This window comes from Cydia pomonella, chromosome 10 (assembly GCF_033807575.1).
Source record: "Cydia pomonella isolate Wapato2018A chromosome 10, ilCydPomo1, whole genome shotgun sequence".
Taxonomy (NCBI): Eukaryota; Metazoa; Arthropoda; class Insecta; order Lepidoptera; family Tortricidae; genus Cydia; species Cydia pomonella.
In genome coordinates this window covers 11079428-11098514 of record NC_084712.1, presented here as the reverse complement: position 1 = coordinate 11098514, position 19087 = coordinate 11079428, and the positions used below count along the sequence as shown (strand labels likewise).

Below are 19087 nucleotides of genomic sequence, written 5' to 3'. Positions count from 1 at the left end.
TGTAACAATTCACTTACATAGAGAAACACAAGCAATCATAATACACATTATTTACATAGTGCACGAATAGCATGAAATATATTCTAAAACAAAGCAATTTATTTATTTCTGTAAAAAAGTGGGTACATATACGTACGAAAAAAAATTCTCAGTAGTTACCACCAAACCAAGTTGGTGGTAACTAGTGGAAAAAAAATCTCAGTAGTTACTACTGGTAAAAGGTGGGAAAAAATTCCCAGTAGTTACTACTGGTAACAACTTGGTGGTAACTAGTGGGAATAACCCCCTATGTTTTGTGGTAACTGGATTATTGAATGTAAATTTTTGACAACCAGTGTTAAATGTGCGGGGCCGTACACCGCCCGCTTCCAACGTCAGCTGCCAAATTCGAAGCACCAATAGCTTAGTTGACTGGTTAGTGTTTCTTTTTTTGAACTGTCAAAACGATTAGCCTCTATGGAATCTATATGGAAAACAAAACAGTGACGTCACGGTCAACTTACCTACTCTTTATACTTCATTCTTTCAGATTTATTAAATAGAAATTGTGTCTTCTATCAAATCGATAGCTTAAGTAGTTCTCTAGATATTTAGCAATGTGACAGACGGACGGACGGACAGACGGTCAGAGTCGGACCATAAGTGTTCGTTTTGTACCTTTTTGGTACGAAACCCTAAAAATAGCGATATCTGATTCTTCGCGTAACTAAAATAACGCGTTATCCATAATTCCATAACATGAAAATGGTCACGTAATTGCGTAAATGCGTGGTTTATTATTGAAATTACTTTCGATTTATCTATCGGGGAATGAGATGCAACTAGACTAGCCCAATAGCATTATGTGATGTGCTGATGTGCATGGTGAACATCGAAAAGTATTGTGCTTTTACTAACCGGTGAATGCGTGCCGTTGGGCACTGGCAGCGGCATGGGCGACGTGGACGCCCGCAAAGGTGACACTGTCATCCCGAGGTGCTTGCTGTTGATGAGCCGTTTCAGTAGCTGGGTTGCTTCTCCACCGCGACCTGTAGATATATGAAACCATCTTTAATAAAGTTTGAATAAAGCTAGCTACTATAAGGCCGGAATCCCGGACCGGTAGACTACGTTGGAAATGGAAGCCTCGACCTCATTGTCCAAGGCCCTAGATCACGCGGCCGCGGTAGGCCTAAGAAGCGCTGGCTGGACGTCGTGATAGCGGACATGGAAAAAACCAATCTCACACCTGAGAATGCCGAAGAACGGGCAAAGTGGAGAAGATTGAGTAGGAAAGCGGACCCTGGCGCTAGGCCGGGAAATCGCTAGGTTGAAGAGGACTATAAGGCCAGAAACCTACTCTTTACGTGAGTTGCTGAATCGGCCCAGATATTGCTAGTAAGACGGTGGGTCTGCTTCAGTATTAAAAATTTAGCAGAAAACACGGAAAGTCGTGAGTTGTAACCTCTTCGGCGCTCAATAGTATCAATGATTCTGGTTAAGAAAAATACAAAAAGAAAATCAATGATTTTGTCCAGTATATCAGACGTTGCCAAATTAAGAGTTGCAATATGGTGACGTATTCTCGGTTTAGAGGCCAATACTGTTTTACGGCAGCAATTTTTTTAGACAATAGATAATTTCATTAGACTTAAATCGACCGGGATATGGGCCGTGATCACCATTTATATTGTTTTTGAGCTCCCGATATTTCGACGCAATTACATGCATCTTGTTTCCGGGTAATCATGGTCCATATCCCGGTCGATTTAAGTCTAGTGAAACTAACCGTGAATCATTCAAAACTGTTAATAGATAATTTGTTAAATAATTACTACAGGCGGCAAGTACACGTACTTTGGAGAAGTAATATCTACACGTGACTTTGTCGTATGTTTGTAATGCGATGAATGCGACAGCAGCGTAATTGTTTGTAAGATTTTGCTCAAAACTAAAGAAAATATTTCTAAATAATAATACCAGGTCAACAGGTACGACCTAACGCACAAACCTTCGTTCTAAACTACTTAGCGTTAGCATAACTAATTGACATTACATCACAAGTCCTGTGATTGATGTGATGTACTTCTTTTGTTTACCGCTACAATTCAATGTTAAGGGTGTATAACAGTCACGAAAGGCCGCTTTTTAAAGTTTCACCCTGTTCTAAAGACTCGAATGTACAAACTGTGTGTATGAGGAAACCGAGTCTAATGGGAATAGGTAGAGATGGCAAAGACGCAGTGGGACACAATAGGATCGTAATAATAATAACTAAGCTTATGTAGGTTGACAATCGAGCATAGAAGATCTGCGGGATGGTTAAAATGGAGACAGTTCACGGGAGTAATGTGCGATGTTAAAATACCACTGAGGGTAAAAGGAAAACTATATATATAAGACCGCGATTAGACCCGCCATACTCCCTGGTTCCGAATGCTGGGCCACTACTCAACAAAGTCAACGGGCGTCACTTTAATGGATAAAGTAAGGAACGAATATGTCAGAAGCAGCTTTAAAGTCGCTCCTATTAACGAGAAAGTTATTGAAAAACGCCTTAGTTTGTACGGACATATACAAAGACGACCCAAAGACCATATCGTCAAAACAGCCTTAAACTTGTCGACAACGAAGCGTGGAAACGGAAGGCCCCCCGCCACTTGGTTAACGACGGTCGAAAAAGACCTTAAAGTACAAAATATTGATAAGAACCTAACCAGGAATCGTGCCACCTGGAGCCTTAGGACAAGGACGGCCGACCCCCAAATAGGGATAAAGATCCTGAATGATGATGATTATGTAGGCTGATAATCCACCAGAACTGTGCGAAGTTGCAAAGCGATGCGTGCATGAATTTTCTTTAGCTGCGTTTCTATTGCTGTATATATGGTATGATGGAATGAGTTTTTCATTAACACCACTGGGTGGGTATGCAATCTTATAGACGCATTTAAATATCTTCTAATTAGGTACTTAATATGTTCAAGAATTTGGAACGTTGAAGGTCTCTAAGGTATCAGGTCCCTTGTTATCGTGGTGACATAGCGACACTAAGGTTTGATGGGTTATAACAACCCCGCAACAATCGAACGTCGATCATATCAAATTAGGTCATCAACCATTAATCGATTAAAAGTTAGCAAGCTAGGTCTCCACTTGTAATCATAGTTAGCCGTAAACAATACCTATGAAAACGTGATTCAAATGTTGTCCGTAGAGTTGGATTGGCCGTCCAATAAATTATCGTAAACCATTGAAGGGCCGGCAACGACGAAGTCGTATTGTTGCGCCATCTTAGCTAATGAAACTCTTTGTTTCGGAGGAATATATTTTTTACCACACCATCAGGAGGGTCGTATGCTTGTTTGCCACCGATGTAGTATATTAAAAAACATGCACCTCGAAAAGGCTATTTTTATACTTTAAAAACTGATGATAGAGTTGCAATTTATCCACAAGAGTGGCATAGTAATCTGATGGTAATTTTAAGTTGTTTTCTCCCATTCGCTGCTAGAATAGGGTTGTTTCCATCTCAAAGTCTTAGGGCAGAATTGTATCCTAATAAATTCTTTTGGATTATAAGAACATGTTAAACTACTTTTAGGGGACCTGTAATGACCATATTTTTGTAAATATTGAATTTAAAATATATTTTGGCACACGTCACGTGACCAAACTTGAAACGTCTTTGAAGATTCTGATGACGTCACAACTCTCGGATTGACACTGTTGACAGTTAGGCGATAAACAACAAATGACAAATGTCAGTTGCCAGTTCGTATCTTCTACGTGTGTATGTAGTTATGTGTCAAACCGTAAACTGTGACGTCACGCAATTTTCAAAAAGCGTTTTGGGCGCGAAAGCATCTGTCAAAATATATTTTGTTAATTTAACATATTTAAAGCCATTTTTAGTATAAAAGTTGAATTTTAGGGCTTTTAGCTAATATAGAACGTAATTCAATTCAATTTCAAAAAATTGGAAACAACCCTATTGACTCTTATCTGATTATTTTGAACGATAAATATTTAATAAAGTTCTTTTCAATATGACTCAATGATTTACAGCTAGTATTTAGCTCGCGTCAGTGTGGTAAAACTGTTGTGTTTCACCCGGGAGCAAATTTAGTTTAACCTTACTTGTGCATTGAAAATATTAGCACATGGGGTTAAACATCAACTTTGTCCTCTCGTTAAACTCTACATGACTCTGGCGATATTGTACATTGCAGGAGAGGCCGGAAAACCGCTTAAAGAAGGACGAGTGAGTTTGAGGGCCGACACGTCAGTGGAGGCCCTCAAATAATACGAGTCCATCTTTAGCGTTTCCGGCCGACGCATGACATAGTGCTTTTCACGACTAATGCGAGAAAATAAGTAAACATTTACATAACTATAAGTACTTTAATAGAAATGAATATGCATTTTTTTCTAGGGGGCGCCGTAAGCCTTCAGTAATGCATATACTTGGAAAAGTTCGACCAATGCTGCCGTGAGTCACGGCCACCGGAGTCACGGCCCGTGACTCCGGTGGCCGAGTGGCTCAGGCACCTGGCGCGATAGCAGAGGACGCTGGTTCGATTCCAGCCTGGGGCACTGGAGGCCTGGGTCGCTTTTTCTTAGTATATGACATTTATTTCAGTTTATAAGTTATTACTGTATTGTTTTTTTACTTTTTAAAAACATGTATCCATTAAGAAAAACGCATACAGCCAATTAATATAGCTGCGGGCCGCGTCTACACGACCCGGTCAGCATTATTTCAAGCTATAGGATAGATTCGTGGAAGACCGACGTGTATGATCGTGTGAAGCTGCTTAAGAAAATCAAAGACTATATAACTTTTATATTTTTTCGTGCAATTACATCGTGCAAATACAGCTTATATTGAATTGAATGGTACTGAATGGCAGAATAGTTGTGCCTTTAACTTTAAAAAAATAATTAAAGCGGGAAATTGATTTTGACGTTTTTGATGTGAAGGTTCGATTTGAGTGATGGTTCATGTTTAAATTATGATTATTTTACCTGATTTCCTCGCATGTTTGGAGAAAAGCACTATATAGGCCTCGGCAGGAACAGCAATTCGTGGATTCGACTCATCCACGAATTGCCATTTCCCGGCCTCTGCAATAATGTACTATACCTGTTAGAACTTGCCCAGAAAAAAATGTCATTATCGCCCTCTTGCCACGGCTGCGGCGATGACTGACCAACTTGGCTTTACGCGACTTCTTCTTGTTCGTTATGGGCTTGCCAGAGAGTCCTTGTCGCTGTCACCCTCTCGTCGCCGCCTGGACCTGTCCTATTATCTCTCCAATATTCGATACTATGAATGCAACATACCACTTTTGTCTATTAAAAGCTCGACACATGGCATCCTTATCGCTGTCTTCCTCTTGCTTCACCTGCGGCGACTGGCCGATCTCACCCATTTCATCTCCTCTGATCGGTTACTATGAATGCAACATACCATTTTGTCTGTTAAGAGCTTGCCACAGAGAGTCTTTGTCGCCGTCTCCCTCTTGCCTCGGTTGCGGCGACGACTGAGCCGATCTCGCCGACTGCGTCTCCTCTGGGTCGTCCTGTGGAAATAGTCAGTAAAAATATTAATAAGGAGACAAATGAGAAAACATTTGCAGTAGAGAAAACACCTTAAATTAGGCGTTACGCAATCACAGCTATTGACAGAAAAAAATTGTTACAATGAACAATATGAGCATATGGAAATATAGGTACATTGCCGGCATCTGTAGGGGTCTAGTCGTCAGAAAGAGGAAAAAGATAGGCCCGATTTAAACCAACTAGAATGAAGTTCTATGATGAATTGAAGTATTATTAATATTATTGTGTAGGCTAATCGAAGATTACCTACTATTTGGTTAGTCAAATCAGAGTGATATTAAGCCTAACAGTTACCTGCGACATCTGAGAGATATCCATCTGCAGTCGGTCGGGATCGGAGCCGCTACTGCTCTGACTGCATTCCTCGTACACCGACGAGTTCCGCGACTTCTTGTTCCCCGACCGCCCGAACACGTGCTGCTTGTACTCATCGGAGAAATTTGATTGCTTGTGGCTAAGCGCTTTGTGGAAGTAAGAGTTTTGATCCTCTGCGGGCTCAGTTTGTTCGACAGGCTCGTTCTTAACGCCTCCATACAGGGACAAGTCCATTTCTTTATGTTCCTGGTCCTCGTGGCTGCCGGGACTGGGCGCGGGCGGCGCGCTGTAAGCATTGCTGTACTGCTCTTCAGGGTATTCGTGCGTGTAGTTGACTTCGCTCGGGTTCGACCGCTCTATAACAGTTGAATAATTCGGTGGATATTTGTGAGATTCCTCGTTCTCACGCTGCGCTACTGCTACGGCTTTGCTTATGATGTCGATGACGGCATTACAGTGCATTACTTCTCTCGCTCGCTCTGATGGCGGCAAGCTCGGCACACTGTTGAACACAATATGATGATCTTCCGCGGCTTTAACAGCGTATTTGTTCGGGTCGTAGTTTTTTATTTGTAAAAGTGTGACCGCCGCCTGCCGGCTCTCCAAGTTCTTCATCTCTTCTGTAGAGTCCGGCGAGCCAGTGTCGTATTTGTGTTTGTCGAGCAGGTAGTCGTCATCGTTTAGCGGCTTGATGATCTCCTCTAACTTGCAGGCGGTTATGTTCAGGATGTCCTACAAACAGAAGCGAACAATAGCTGAGCAAACACAGTCTATATTAGGTGCACGATAACGACGCCGTGAACCAATAAGCTGGCTCATTTCACGACGGGACGTGATATCGCTTGAACAAACTGATAAGATAATAAACACACAAGAGAGCAAGGTGTTTTTACAGTAACGATTCAAAAATCGAGGAAGATGTACTACTTCACGTTATGCAAAGTGAGTAGTTGGTAATCGGTTGCCGCGTGTGTTTGTGTAGTTGATTAGTACCTAATGGCGTTCTTTTGTTGTAGGTGTTAGTGATATTAGGTTGCGTCACGTCGGGGCTCGCCGTCGCGAAGAGCAAAGAGTGCGACGTGCTAGTAGTGGATGAAGACAACGTGACAGTCAATTGTTCGAAGCGAGGGATCTCCGCCATACCAGATAGCTGGCCAGAGCAACTGGCTGCAGTAAACAAAGGTACGTATAACGCGATTCCGTGCGCTGCGCCACACCTTGTTATTATACAGATAACTGGTGCATCACAAAAGATACGCATAGATTAGAATCACGCTTGTCAATGTTTTGTTAATCGATTCTCGGAAATAAGTAGTACTTGATGATATAATGATATGTAGTATCGTAGATGTACCTACATAGGCACATTACTATTTTCTGTAGTGCAATAATTACCGGCCTAATTCCGTTTGTAATAACGGTATGCACTTCTTGTTGTGCAATAATGTTCAACTGACACGAGAGCGTCGCTAGCTGATGGGTTAGGAATAAGGGAGGGGGGGGGGGGGGGGGGGGGGGGAGTTCATATGGCCGGTAGCCAAGGGGAGAGGGAGGGGCATACATTTAGTTAGGCATTTTATTCTCTAGGGGGTGGGCAGCCCCCCCCTACCCCTCCATGGCGTCGACCTTGAACTGACATCAGATATGGCATAAAAAAAGCGGCCAAGTGCGAGTCGGACTCGCCCATTAATGGTTCCGCGTACCATTTATGACGTATTAAAAAAAAACTACTTACTAGATCTCGTTCAAACCAATTTTCGGTGGAAGTTTGCATGGTAATTTACATCATATATTTTTTTAGTTTTATCATTCTGTTATTTAAGAAGTTACAGAGGGGGGGGGGGGGGGGACACATTTTACCACTTTGGAAGTGTCTCTCGCGCAAACTATTCAGTTTAGAAAAAAAATGATATTAGAAACCTCAATATCATTTTTGAAGATGAAGACCTATCCATTGATACCCCACACGTATGGGGTTGATAAAAAAAAATGAGTTTTTGTTTTAAGTAAGTATGGGGAACCCACAAAATTTATTGTTTTTTTTCCTATTTTTGTGTGAAAATCGTAACTTCGTACTTACCAAGTTTCAACAGTATAGTTCTTATAGTTTCGGAAAAAAGTGGCTGTGACATACGGACAGACAGACAGACAGACATGACCAAACCATAAGGGTTCCGTTTTTTGCCATATGGCTACGGAACCCTAAAAACTAACTAGGTACATTTAGAGGATGGTCCACATTTACAGAAATAGGTAAGTCAACATTTGAAACGGCCGTTATATTTGTTTGAGTGAGAATGGGAAAAGTCAGGTTATGTCAAAAGAAAGAGTAGCCATTGGGGTTTCAGTAGCATGATCTCATTGACCGGAAAACAATTATCTTATACCTATGCACGGGAATATTACTTAAAGCATGATTTTAGCCCAGGCAAGGATACAATATTCTAATGTTTAATATATACGCAAAAACGGAGAAAGTATCACGCTCCGCCTGCTCAAGCAATAAAAAATGAGTTTTTTAAACGCTACAATATTAGAATCCAATGAACCAGGAACGTCACGTGGCCCTGGAGACATGGTGCGAGTTCAAGGTCAACCTAGTTTATCTACGATAAAATGCTCTATTTTCTTAAATGGTACCCGGAAAGCGGTTTTTCTGTCCTGCATTACATTGCTTAAAGTGCTGACCAACCTACTTGGTATCAAGACTATTTCAGCAGTTTAGAAAAAAAATCGCCGGAAATCTTATGTCCAAAAGAGATAACCATAACTGGCCACCTTACAATAGACTTATATTAATTATTGATTTTGGTCGAATACCGAATATTCCGCCCCACACTCAGCCGAAGCGCCGAATATTCGGCATAACACATTTATGAAAACTGATCGCCAAAAAGCACGTTTGCTAAGATATAATTTTTGTTGTTAGGAAATAGTCAATGTAGTTGAGTCAATCAAAGAGAACCTATGATAAAACTAAAATAAATTTGTAACTAAAAAATGCTCAAAAACGGTCTTAGTATTTAAGAACTTTCTAAGAATACATTTGGAATATTTCATATAGTGGTTTGGGGTTATATTTATTGTGTATCTTTTCATTTTAGGTACTTAGGTGTAACAGATATTCGGTATACAACCGAATATAGTAGACAAAATTCTGCCGAATACCGAATTTTCGGCAAAGTGGCCGAATGGCGAATACATCTGCATGGCATCTCTAATAATATCTATCTAATATCTTCTTTTGGGGATATCCTAAAAGTATTTTTTTGTCAGCTCCATGGAGGAATTTAAAAAGATATACACGGGGAAATGCAAGAAAATTTCCGTCATGCTTTTCAGGCTGTAATGAAAATAAAAGCAACTCCAGAGGAGTTACATGCGCGTTGCCGACCCTAACACTCCGCACCCTCGTTGAGCTTTGACAACCTTACTCACCGGCAGGAACACAACACTATGAGTAGGGTCTAGTGTTATTTGGCTGCGGTTTTCTGTAAGGTTGGCCTCTGCTGTGCTGTGCCCTATACCACACAAAGCGAGATGACATTCACAACACAATGTCCATACCTCTCTTGGACGTAGTTTAAGTTCGTACCCGGGTCCAAAATAGTTTGTGATTCAAAATAAGATTTTAAATGTCGACTTATTTCTGGATCAGCCTATATAATTAAATAATTGTATCCTATAATCCTATTAATCATTGAGGCCTCCTATAATCACCTCTATAGTTTTGACAACGAGGTGAGTCGTCCATAGAAGTCGAGGCTTGCCTAGTTATAGGTATTATTATTAATATTATTGCCTATTTCTAGTCAACTGAGCACTTTAAGTCTTTAAATAAAAAAAGTATCTTCATAACTAAGGTATTGTTTGCCTATAAATGGCGCCAAACACAACAAAAGAAAAACACTAGAACGTGCATTTCACGTTGAATCATCAAATATTCTATAGTCGGGCGCGGTAAAAATATATAAACGAACCACTATAATATTTTTCTTAATATTATAGCAAAAAATAAAAGACAAATCACTGACAAAATGTCAGTTTAAAGGTAAAAGCACGCGACTTGCATTACGGAGGTCGCGGGTTCAAACCCCGGCTCCTACCAATGAGTTTTGCTAGACTAATACGAAAATAAAAATAATAAACATTTTTGACGTTTACACTAAATAAAACAGAATTTAGTGTTCGGCCTTATCGCCAATATGTCTACGAACATAAATGTATTCCATCTATTGATAACGTGTATCCGATAGTTATCGTTATCTGAAATGATGAATTTCTTCGCAAACACTGACTGTAGTTTCGGAGTAGAGTGCTTCCACTCCAGATACTTTGTTTATATAGTATAAGACGACGATACACTGATAGCATATGGGCGTTGATAAAACTGTGGCATAAGATAATGTACCTAACTGTAAATACTGTAATTTTTGTACAAAGCGTCACTGAGAATACAAATGTTGCTGTATCTCTATATGTCGGCGGCCGATCGTAAGATCAGGCAGATCGTGAAATTCCTATATCGAGAAAACTTTGTCTCGTTCCCTGAGTCAAATAGTCGACTGGACTGGACAGTTTGCCCTTCGGGTATCTGAATCAACCTAACGAACCTATCCTTCCTATCTATTGCTTTAAAGTGACTGCCGTCAAAACATTACACAGAGACATTGCGATCTGCCTGATCTTACGATATATATACAATATGACGCTGTAAGCAGCGTACAGCGTAAACTAGAAACTAAGGCCAAACATTACGTTTCAGACAGCCAGGTGCGGATAACGCTGTTCAACAACAGTATAACCGATGTGACACAGTTTCCTGCTGCGCCAGGGGCACGCGTCGCCATCTCTCTGCGGGCCAACCGTATTGTGGAAATACGGGACGATGCCTTCAACAACATAGAGCGACTGTTCTTCTTGGACTTGAGCTATAACCGCATCACAGGTACAACAAAACAGTATGAAGTGACACAGATATCCACCGCCCCGTCGCACGAATCGCCATCTCTTTGCGAGGCAACCGCATTCTGGAGATACGGGAGGACGCTATCAACAACATAGAGCGACTGTTCTTCTTGGACCTGAGCAATAACCGCATCACAGGTAAAACACAACAGTATAACCGATGTGACACAGTTCCTTGCTGCGCCGGGCACGCGCGTCACCATCTCTCTGCGGACCAACCGTATTGTGGAGATACGGGACGATGCCTTCACCAAAATAGAGCGGATTATTTTGGACTTAAGAAACAACCGCATCACAGGTACAACTCAGCAGTATAACCGATGTGACAGTTCCCTGCTGCGCCAGGCGCAAGCACGCGTTGCCATCTCTCTGCGGGCCTACTACATTGTGGAGATACAGGACGATGCCTTCAACAAAATAGAACGACTATTCTTCTTGGACCTGAGCAATAACCGTATCACAGGTACAACACAACAGCATAACCGATGTGACACAGTTCCCTCTACCACGCCGGACGCACTTGGCCATCTCTCTGCGGACCAACCGTATTGTGGAGATACGGGACGATGCCTTCACCAAAATAGAGCGGATTTTTTTGGACTTAAGAAACAACCGCATCACAGGTACAACTCAGCAGTATAACCGATGTGACAGTTCCCTGCTGCGCCAGGCGCAAGCACGCGTTGCCATCTCTCTGCGGGCCTACTACATTGTGGAGATACAGGACGATGCCTTCAACAAAATAGAACGACTATTCTTCTTGAACCTGAGCAATAACCGTATCACAGGTACAACACAACAGCATAACCGATGTGACACAGTTCCCTCTACCACGCCGGACGCACTTGGCCATCTCTCTGCGGACCAATCACATTGTGGAGACGCGGGACGACGCCTTCATCAGAGTCGTAGAGTGTATTTTTCTTGGACTTAAGCAACAACCGCATCACAGCCATCACAGGTATAACACAACAGTATAACCGATGTGACGCAGTTTCCTGCTGCGCCAGCTGCGCAAGCAAGGATTGATGGTAGCATGTTATATAGTATCTTAAACACTCCAATTAATGCCTTATCATGTATTTTACATAAAGGACGCAGAATTGTATATAGCTGTGCTCATATTATTTATCAGTTTTTAAAAATTAACAAAGGTTCGTATGTTATAATACAATATATTTGGCCACTTTCGCTGTCACAAATGTCACAATCTATTTGATGAAGACTGTAAGTACCTCATATTTATTAGTATGGGTAATTATTCAAATATCGTGTTTATTTTTGGGAGTGCTTTAAATTACCTCTTAGTCTTGTAAAAAGTGCTGCTCATTTACCTACTGACATAAAATGTTCGTTATAGTTATGTGCATTAAATGAGTAAGCTAATCAAACAAGATATAATATAACTTGTACCTATTTCATTTGGAGATATGCAAGAGACCGGGTTACATGAATACTTAAAATATTAGTTAACTAATCTTCGAATAATTCAATGTAATCACTTCAAACACATACATTTTAGTAGGCTAGCGTTTCAGACATTTCACTAAATCTACAACCTATTACTATACGATACTACTGCAGAGACATAACTAATATAGATTACCTAAGTCCAATTCTTACCTTTTCCAACATTAGTGGAAGAGTTGAAATAGAAGTAAATCAAATTGATTTTATGTGTGTCTGGCTAGATTTATAATCGATTTCAGAATGGTACATATAAATAAAATATTTATAGGATCGCGTCAGTTAATAATTAATATATCTTTTGTACATAATAAAACTTCCCTATAAGTTAATAATTTACGAATTAATACGGATAAATCGTATCTCATACAAATCGACACATGTCCTGCGATTGATGCGATGTCTATTTAGATATTATTTTATTACTACATATAGTAACTACCGACTAATATTGAGTATTCAATTCAAATCATAACAATGCAATTTTAATATTGACCATAAGGTCAAATCCGATTCATCATTCTTGATTGTAAATATTCTAACACAGAATTTTATATTTAAGTTGTCGGACATTAACCCCTCTATGATGACCAGAATAGATATTTCCCACTAAGCTAGTAACTTATTCTAAATAGGTATACGACCTGTATTACTAGTAGGTATACACCGCAAATTACGTATTACAGTGGCGGTTAGGCTTTTGAATTATACTTGATTGGATTGATTAGTAAGATAAACGTTTTCAACCAATAAATTTTTCGTGTTATGGCTCCATCTAGGTGTTGACAGTTCTGTCAAATTATCGTTCGAACTTATTTTATTTTCACGTTTTTTAATGATGGATTAGCAATTACAGACCATTGGCCACTTTAGCATTGTACTCGTATGTACGTTGTGGTCATTTGGTACTGGAATTAACTTAATCTTTCATATTCCAGGCGAGGTACTCCGAAGTGAGATCTTCCAAGGACCCTACAACGATGGAGTCTACGCCAACATCGCGCTGGAGACCCTCGACCTGGCCCACAATGAGATCCACTCGCTCGACCGCTACCTGTTTCAGTACACGCCCAATCTGACGCGGCTGGACTTGAGTGACAACCCTATTGAGATACTCGACCATGTCACTATACTTGCGCTGTCAAGTGCTACTAAATTAGAGGTAAAAAAAAAACGATCGAAAAGGTCACTATTTTAGATATGATCGAACTTATATCAGACCTACTTTACCCTAACAAGTAATCAACCACTATCAAGTATGAAGTCGCATTGTATCAAATCATTACATCGGAATTAAGAAGGCTATTGTAGTAATTTATTGAATGGGAAATTTCATAGTTCCCTGCTGAGTCACGTTAATCAGTCTGTTACCTGTAGTTAGTACAACCAGGTCTTAATCCAACATATAAAACCATAAAAAGAAATTACCTACAGTTAATTTATAACTGCTCAGTTATCAGAATTTTACATTACATTTTTAGACATAACCGACCGTCATCTTACGCAAAGTCGTGGTCAACCGATGACCGGTCTAATCTTACACCGAAAGCATTTATGTAACGCCTTTCAATAACTAAGATAACCGCTATATGAATCGCCTGCGCGTCATCAGATTCGCCAATTTACATATTACGCATGGGTTTTTCCAGCACTGTAATAAGTAGCCCAACGTAAACATCAATATAATTACATTATACTTAAGCGAATGATAAGTACGAATGTGGAAGAGCGAACGACCCAAATGACCCTAAAGAATACCTACAGAAGCGGAAAAGAAAGTTTAATTTAGATAAATTGTACACCTACTATGGTATCAAAGTGTTATGTATAACATAGACAAAGGTACACACTGTAGGTATAGGTGATACACAGATAAGGGTATATTGAGGTGTTTTTTTTTTAAATTACCGGATATATCTTACGACGTTGTGAATATATAGGTCATACTGTGCATCTTTCACTATGGGACCAACCCCGAAATCGCAAAATATTATAACCTGTATAAGTAACAAAATGAAACCATTTTTAAAATCAAGTAATTAAAAAATACGCCTATAAACATAAACTGGTTCCCTAGTTTTAGACAGACGCATCCACGTCAAGCAAGAACCAGCAAGTCATATAGTGACACAAATAGCGATACCTAAGTAAACAGCAATAATTTTAGGGTTTTAACTCCTTTATAACCACAGTAGGGTTCGAAAAACTTTTATCAGTGTATGAAGATAAATGAAAAAAAGTTTATTTTCCCAGGTCCTCAACTTGTCTGGCACGGGCATAGACGACATACCCCTGGACGCGTTCAGAGGTCTCCTGAACTTACAAATGATAGATCTGTCCAACAACAAGTTCGTCACAGTGCCCGAGAGCCTCAGTTTGGTCGGCAGCACTTTGAAGTATCTCACGTTCAATAACAATCCCATAGTCGAATTGAATGACGACAGTTTTATTGGTAAGAGTATGCTTACTTTTACATACTTAGAACACATACCAAGACGAGAGAAGAATGTAGTAAATTCTTGTACAAATTTAAATAAGAAAACACTGGTTCAATAGTATTTACTATTAGTTACAAGATAATCCAGGCTTAACAAAATTATGGATATCACGTGTCACGCTACCTTTACGACTTATTTCGCTTCGTTGCGAAGATCAAAGTTTAGGTAGTATGGCGAATTGGCAAAAATTGCTAAGAATTATTTGCCTACAGTTCGATTGACTTAGCTGGAAAATATGGAAAGGTATTAAAAAATATTTTGTTATCGAGGCATTATTTCATAAAAATATGAATACTTAATTAATCTAATATAACTTGAAACCTGGAATACCTATTATAAAAAGTAGGTATTATATTTTCCATCATAACGCTATCCGCTCCTGCAAATATTTATCTTTTCTCTGATCCTATCAGAGTGATCTCGAGATTCCCAAGAATACCCTCATGATCATTGACATATCTCGGATCTTGGAGTCAGCAGCATAAGTAGGACTAAAAAGGGCGAAGTGTACAACATAAGCTGAATAACACATTATTTTTATAAGAATAAGAGCGCATGTAGATCATTTGAATGCCTCACTCGCTTAGGTACTTCTGCTGTTGACTGTACTATTCGAAGTCATTAGGAACTGGAGTTTTGGACGATAAAATGATACCCAGCCGAGTTCGATATATGACTTTACAAAATACTATCTTACTATCTTTCGCTAGGTTTATCAAATTTGTACGAGTTGGAAGTTGGCGACAACCAACTTCTGGAGGAAGTCAAACGGAGCACATTCACGCCTCTGAAACGATTGAGGGTGCTCCATCTGTGTCACAACCCTAATCTAAGGTTCATCAGTCATCTCGCGTTTCGAGGACTTAAGGACAAGTGGACTTTGAAAGAGGTTGGTAACCTTTTTGCAAGCATAACAAGTATAGTGTTTTGGTGGAACTTCCTCCCTACAATGGTTTTGGAAAATTTTCTGGATGATTTTTTTAAAGACTGCAGTATGTATGGGGTTCTTTAGAAAAAATAGTATGTATTCCTTTCCACACTCACAGCTCAGAATCTTAGGAAAGTGCATGTGAAAGAACACCCTAAATGTTCAAGATATAGGTATTACTTGAACTATTTTTAGCACCAAGCTGTCATACCTACATTAGTTTGCCGCATGCCGCTAAATAAAAACAACTATGATTAAGTAGATTATTTATTGATAAATGGGTCTAAATGACTGATTTCTTCATACATTTTAACACACATAGCATGCATGCTAATCTAATGCTGAAACGGGAATTCCCACGTTATCGTAAAAGATGTTTTTTTTAATTCAAAATAATAATAAGTCAACTTGGACGTTAATTAGACTCGTCGAGAGTCGAATTCACTTTGCTCACCGCGAGGGCATAAAAACAGCTTTGGGGCGGGGGCGTGGCCGACCCAGCCATAATAATAATAATCGCGAAAAATATTTCATTGGCGACCGTAAGATAGTGACTAATAATAACTAAGATCGTTATTTATACTTGAAGCTCTTAACAAAGAGATTATGCAAAAGAGGAAAAAAACTGAATACTCTTAATTGACCCCTTAATCATCAAACGGCAATATCGTAATGTTATAATTTACCTTTTCTTATTAGTTGTTTTATTTCTGCACTTTATAACGCATCGTATTGGTGTAATCGGCAATTTATCCACATTTAAAGTTGCCGATAATAAGCGACCTGTTTTAAATTTCAAATTATTGTTTTTATATTAACTCTTGAAGCTGAAAACCTACACAAACGCATCCAAGATTGCTAAGACAGATATCAATGGAGCCTTTGCCATTAAATTATTAATAATATCTGGATGACGAAAACAGCTAGGAAAATCAATTTTTAAGCTTCCGTACCCAAAGAATAAAAACGGGACCCTATTACTAAGACTCCACTGTCCATCTGTCTGTCACCACTCACCAGGCTGTATCTCATGAACCGTGATAGCTAGACAGTTGAAATTTTTACAGATGATGTATTACTGTTGCCGCTATAACAACAAATACTAAAAACTGAATAAAATAAATAAATAAATGGGGTTCCCATACAACAAATGTGATTTTTTGCCGTTTTTAACGTAATGGTACAGAACCCTTCGTGCGCAAATCCGACTCGCACTTGGCCGGTCTTACAGCCTCTAGAAACTTTATCAAAATAGTTAGAGCCGAAAGGTTTGATAGGGTTTGGCAAGACTAGCCTAACCTCCCACCCCCGTCACGCAAAATAGGCGATCGTCGTCGAGTTGCGGCTAAATCGCCTGTGCTACATTACAATACAATAGTTAGAGCTGATTTGGAAAATACATATGTTGCTTGTTTGATAGTACAAGTTGAATGGACAAATAACTTGCTCTAACCACAGCACATACATAATCATCATGTTATAAAATGTATGCAACTGAATTTGCCCCAGATTGGGATTGCTTACTTGACAGCTCAACAAAACTGGGTCGTCTGATTAATCACGACAGTGTTTTGCTTGGTTAGTGTTAATCAATATTTGATTGCAAAATCCCTTATCTGGATCAAAGTTCTTTATCATTATCACTAAGCCAATGTATCCTCAAAACAAGCTAAGACAACAAGGGACCATTTTACGGTACATCATAACACAAGCCTTAGCTTATGTAAATTAAGAAAATAAATAATATGGTTTACACACACACATATATATTATATGGAGCATAATTACCCATAGGGGAGTAAAGTAGGACCACTTCACGGTTATCAATTATGTAAATATTTATTTATTGATTTACATTAATGATTGTATTTGGACTTGAATAAATAACAAAAACAGAAATTATAGCTAGCTGCACAAGAATGCAAGTTATAAGCAGACAATAAACATTTATATTCAAATAAAATTTAACAACATCTTATGCAATTTAGTGGCCATAAATGTAAGATAGTTTCTTGAAATTTAATGAAGTTATTTATACAGGTATACCTTGATGACAACAATTTGAGCGAGCTTTCTACAGACCTCATGCCATGGGGTAAACTAGAAGTTTTGGGAATGACAAATAATGACTGGTTATGCAACTGTGATTTGGCAAATATAGTGACTAAGCAAGAAGCTGGTACCAAGTTTAAATCTGGGGAAATACCTTAGTAAGTATAACTAAAAAATTCTAGATTTGTATGTATCTACCCCATATAAAACATCCTTACCCTTAACAAGTAACATCTTATCTAAAGCCAGGCTACATATTGAGCTTAGAAAATAGAATCCCACCTTACCTGTTTCATTTGAAACAAATGATTTATTTTTTTCAACTTTCATGTAGAAATTTTGAGGGCTGAATTTTGAACTCTTTCTTTCAACTTCTTCTATGTAGTGTACATATATGTGAAAGTTCATTTAAATAAATGACCAAATGAGATGTGAAAAGTTTGAGCAGCTAACACATTACCAAGATCTTATTTTATTGAAAGCTATAAAACTAAGTAGTTAAAAGGCTAGTTAAAAGAATTTATGACTAGATCCAGTAATAAAGCTGAGGTTTATCAAGTCATCACCATTTATTACTCATCCAAGTAGATAATGTCCTATGACCTATTTTGTTCAAAGTGGGCCTTACCTTGAAAATAATTATTTTCTAGGCAATAATCTAACTTTATTGCACAAAGCAAGTTTCTTAGGCTCATTGTGATACTTAAACAGATCTTTTGATATGATATGTGTATTGTATCTTAAGAGATTTATTATTATTGTGAGGATGGAATAGATAATAATATTTAGATAAGCTTTAGGATTTATTTTTAATTTTCTTCACTTATTTATTTCAGCTGTGCAGCCCCAATGAGATTAGCCGGAGAGTATATAACTAACATAACAGGATTTTGTCCTACATTAGACTCAACACCTGAATCGGCAAAAAATAAGAAATTCAGCTTTGGCAACTTAAAACCTAAACATCTACTGTGGAGCATTTTTGGAGTGGCCATGGTAGCACTATTTGGAATGCTGCTCGGTTTACTAGTGAACACATTGAAAACCTTTTACAAAACAAAAGTCAAAAGTCAGCCAATCAAATATGTCAACATCAATTCTGACTCCAGCTTTGCATAAAATTACATTTTCATTTATAATATGTATATTGTAAAGAAATTTTAGAAAAATAAATTATTATTAGTCCATAATACTGTACATAATTGTTTTGTTTGTAATTCAAATAAAGGTGCTAAATTCAAATTTGTTTATCAAC

General features: G+C 38.8%; 2 protein-coding genes across 3 annotated transcripts in view; one reads left to right on the top strand and one right to left on the bottom strand.

The window, feature by feature from the left end:
* LOC133522079 (uncharacterized) overlaps positions 1–19087 on the bottom strand; it is a 32699-nt gene that overhangs the window by 12140 nt on the left and 1472 nt on the right. For both annotated transcript variants that reach the window (XR_009799994.1, XM_061857282.1), the window contains exons 3-5: positions 5899–6651; positions 5453–5564; positions 898–1028 (exon numbers count right to left, since the gene is read on the bottom strand). Coding sequence is in view for 1 of the 2 variants with exons in the window: in XM_061857282.1 (XP_061713266.1) it covers positions 898–1028; positions 5453–5564; positions 5899–6651 (996 nt within the window). In the remaining variant the exon portion in view is untranslated. The remainder of the gene's footprint in view (positions 1–897; positions 1029–5452; positions 5565–5898; positions 6652–19087) is intronic.
* Positions 6705–19074, top strand: LOC133522082 (leucine-rich repeats and immunoglobulin-like domains protein 3). Its single transcript, XM_061857286.1, has 8 exons — positions 6705–6861; positions 6936–7101; positions 10685–10867; positions 13293–13516; positions 14608–14806; positions 15563–15741; positions 17821–17990; positions 18669–19074. Exons 1-8 carry the CDS (start codon positions 6838–6840, stop codon positions 18949–18951), a joined length of 1428 nt encoding a protein of 475 aa, XP_061713270.1. The 5' UTR covers positions 6705–6837; the 3' UTR covers positions 18952–19074.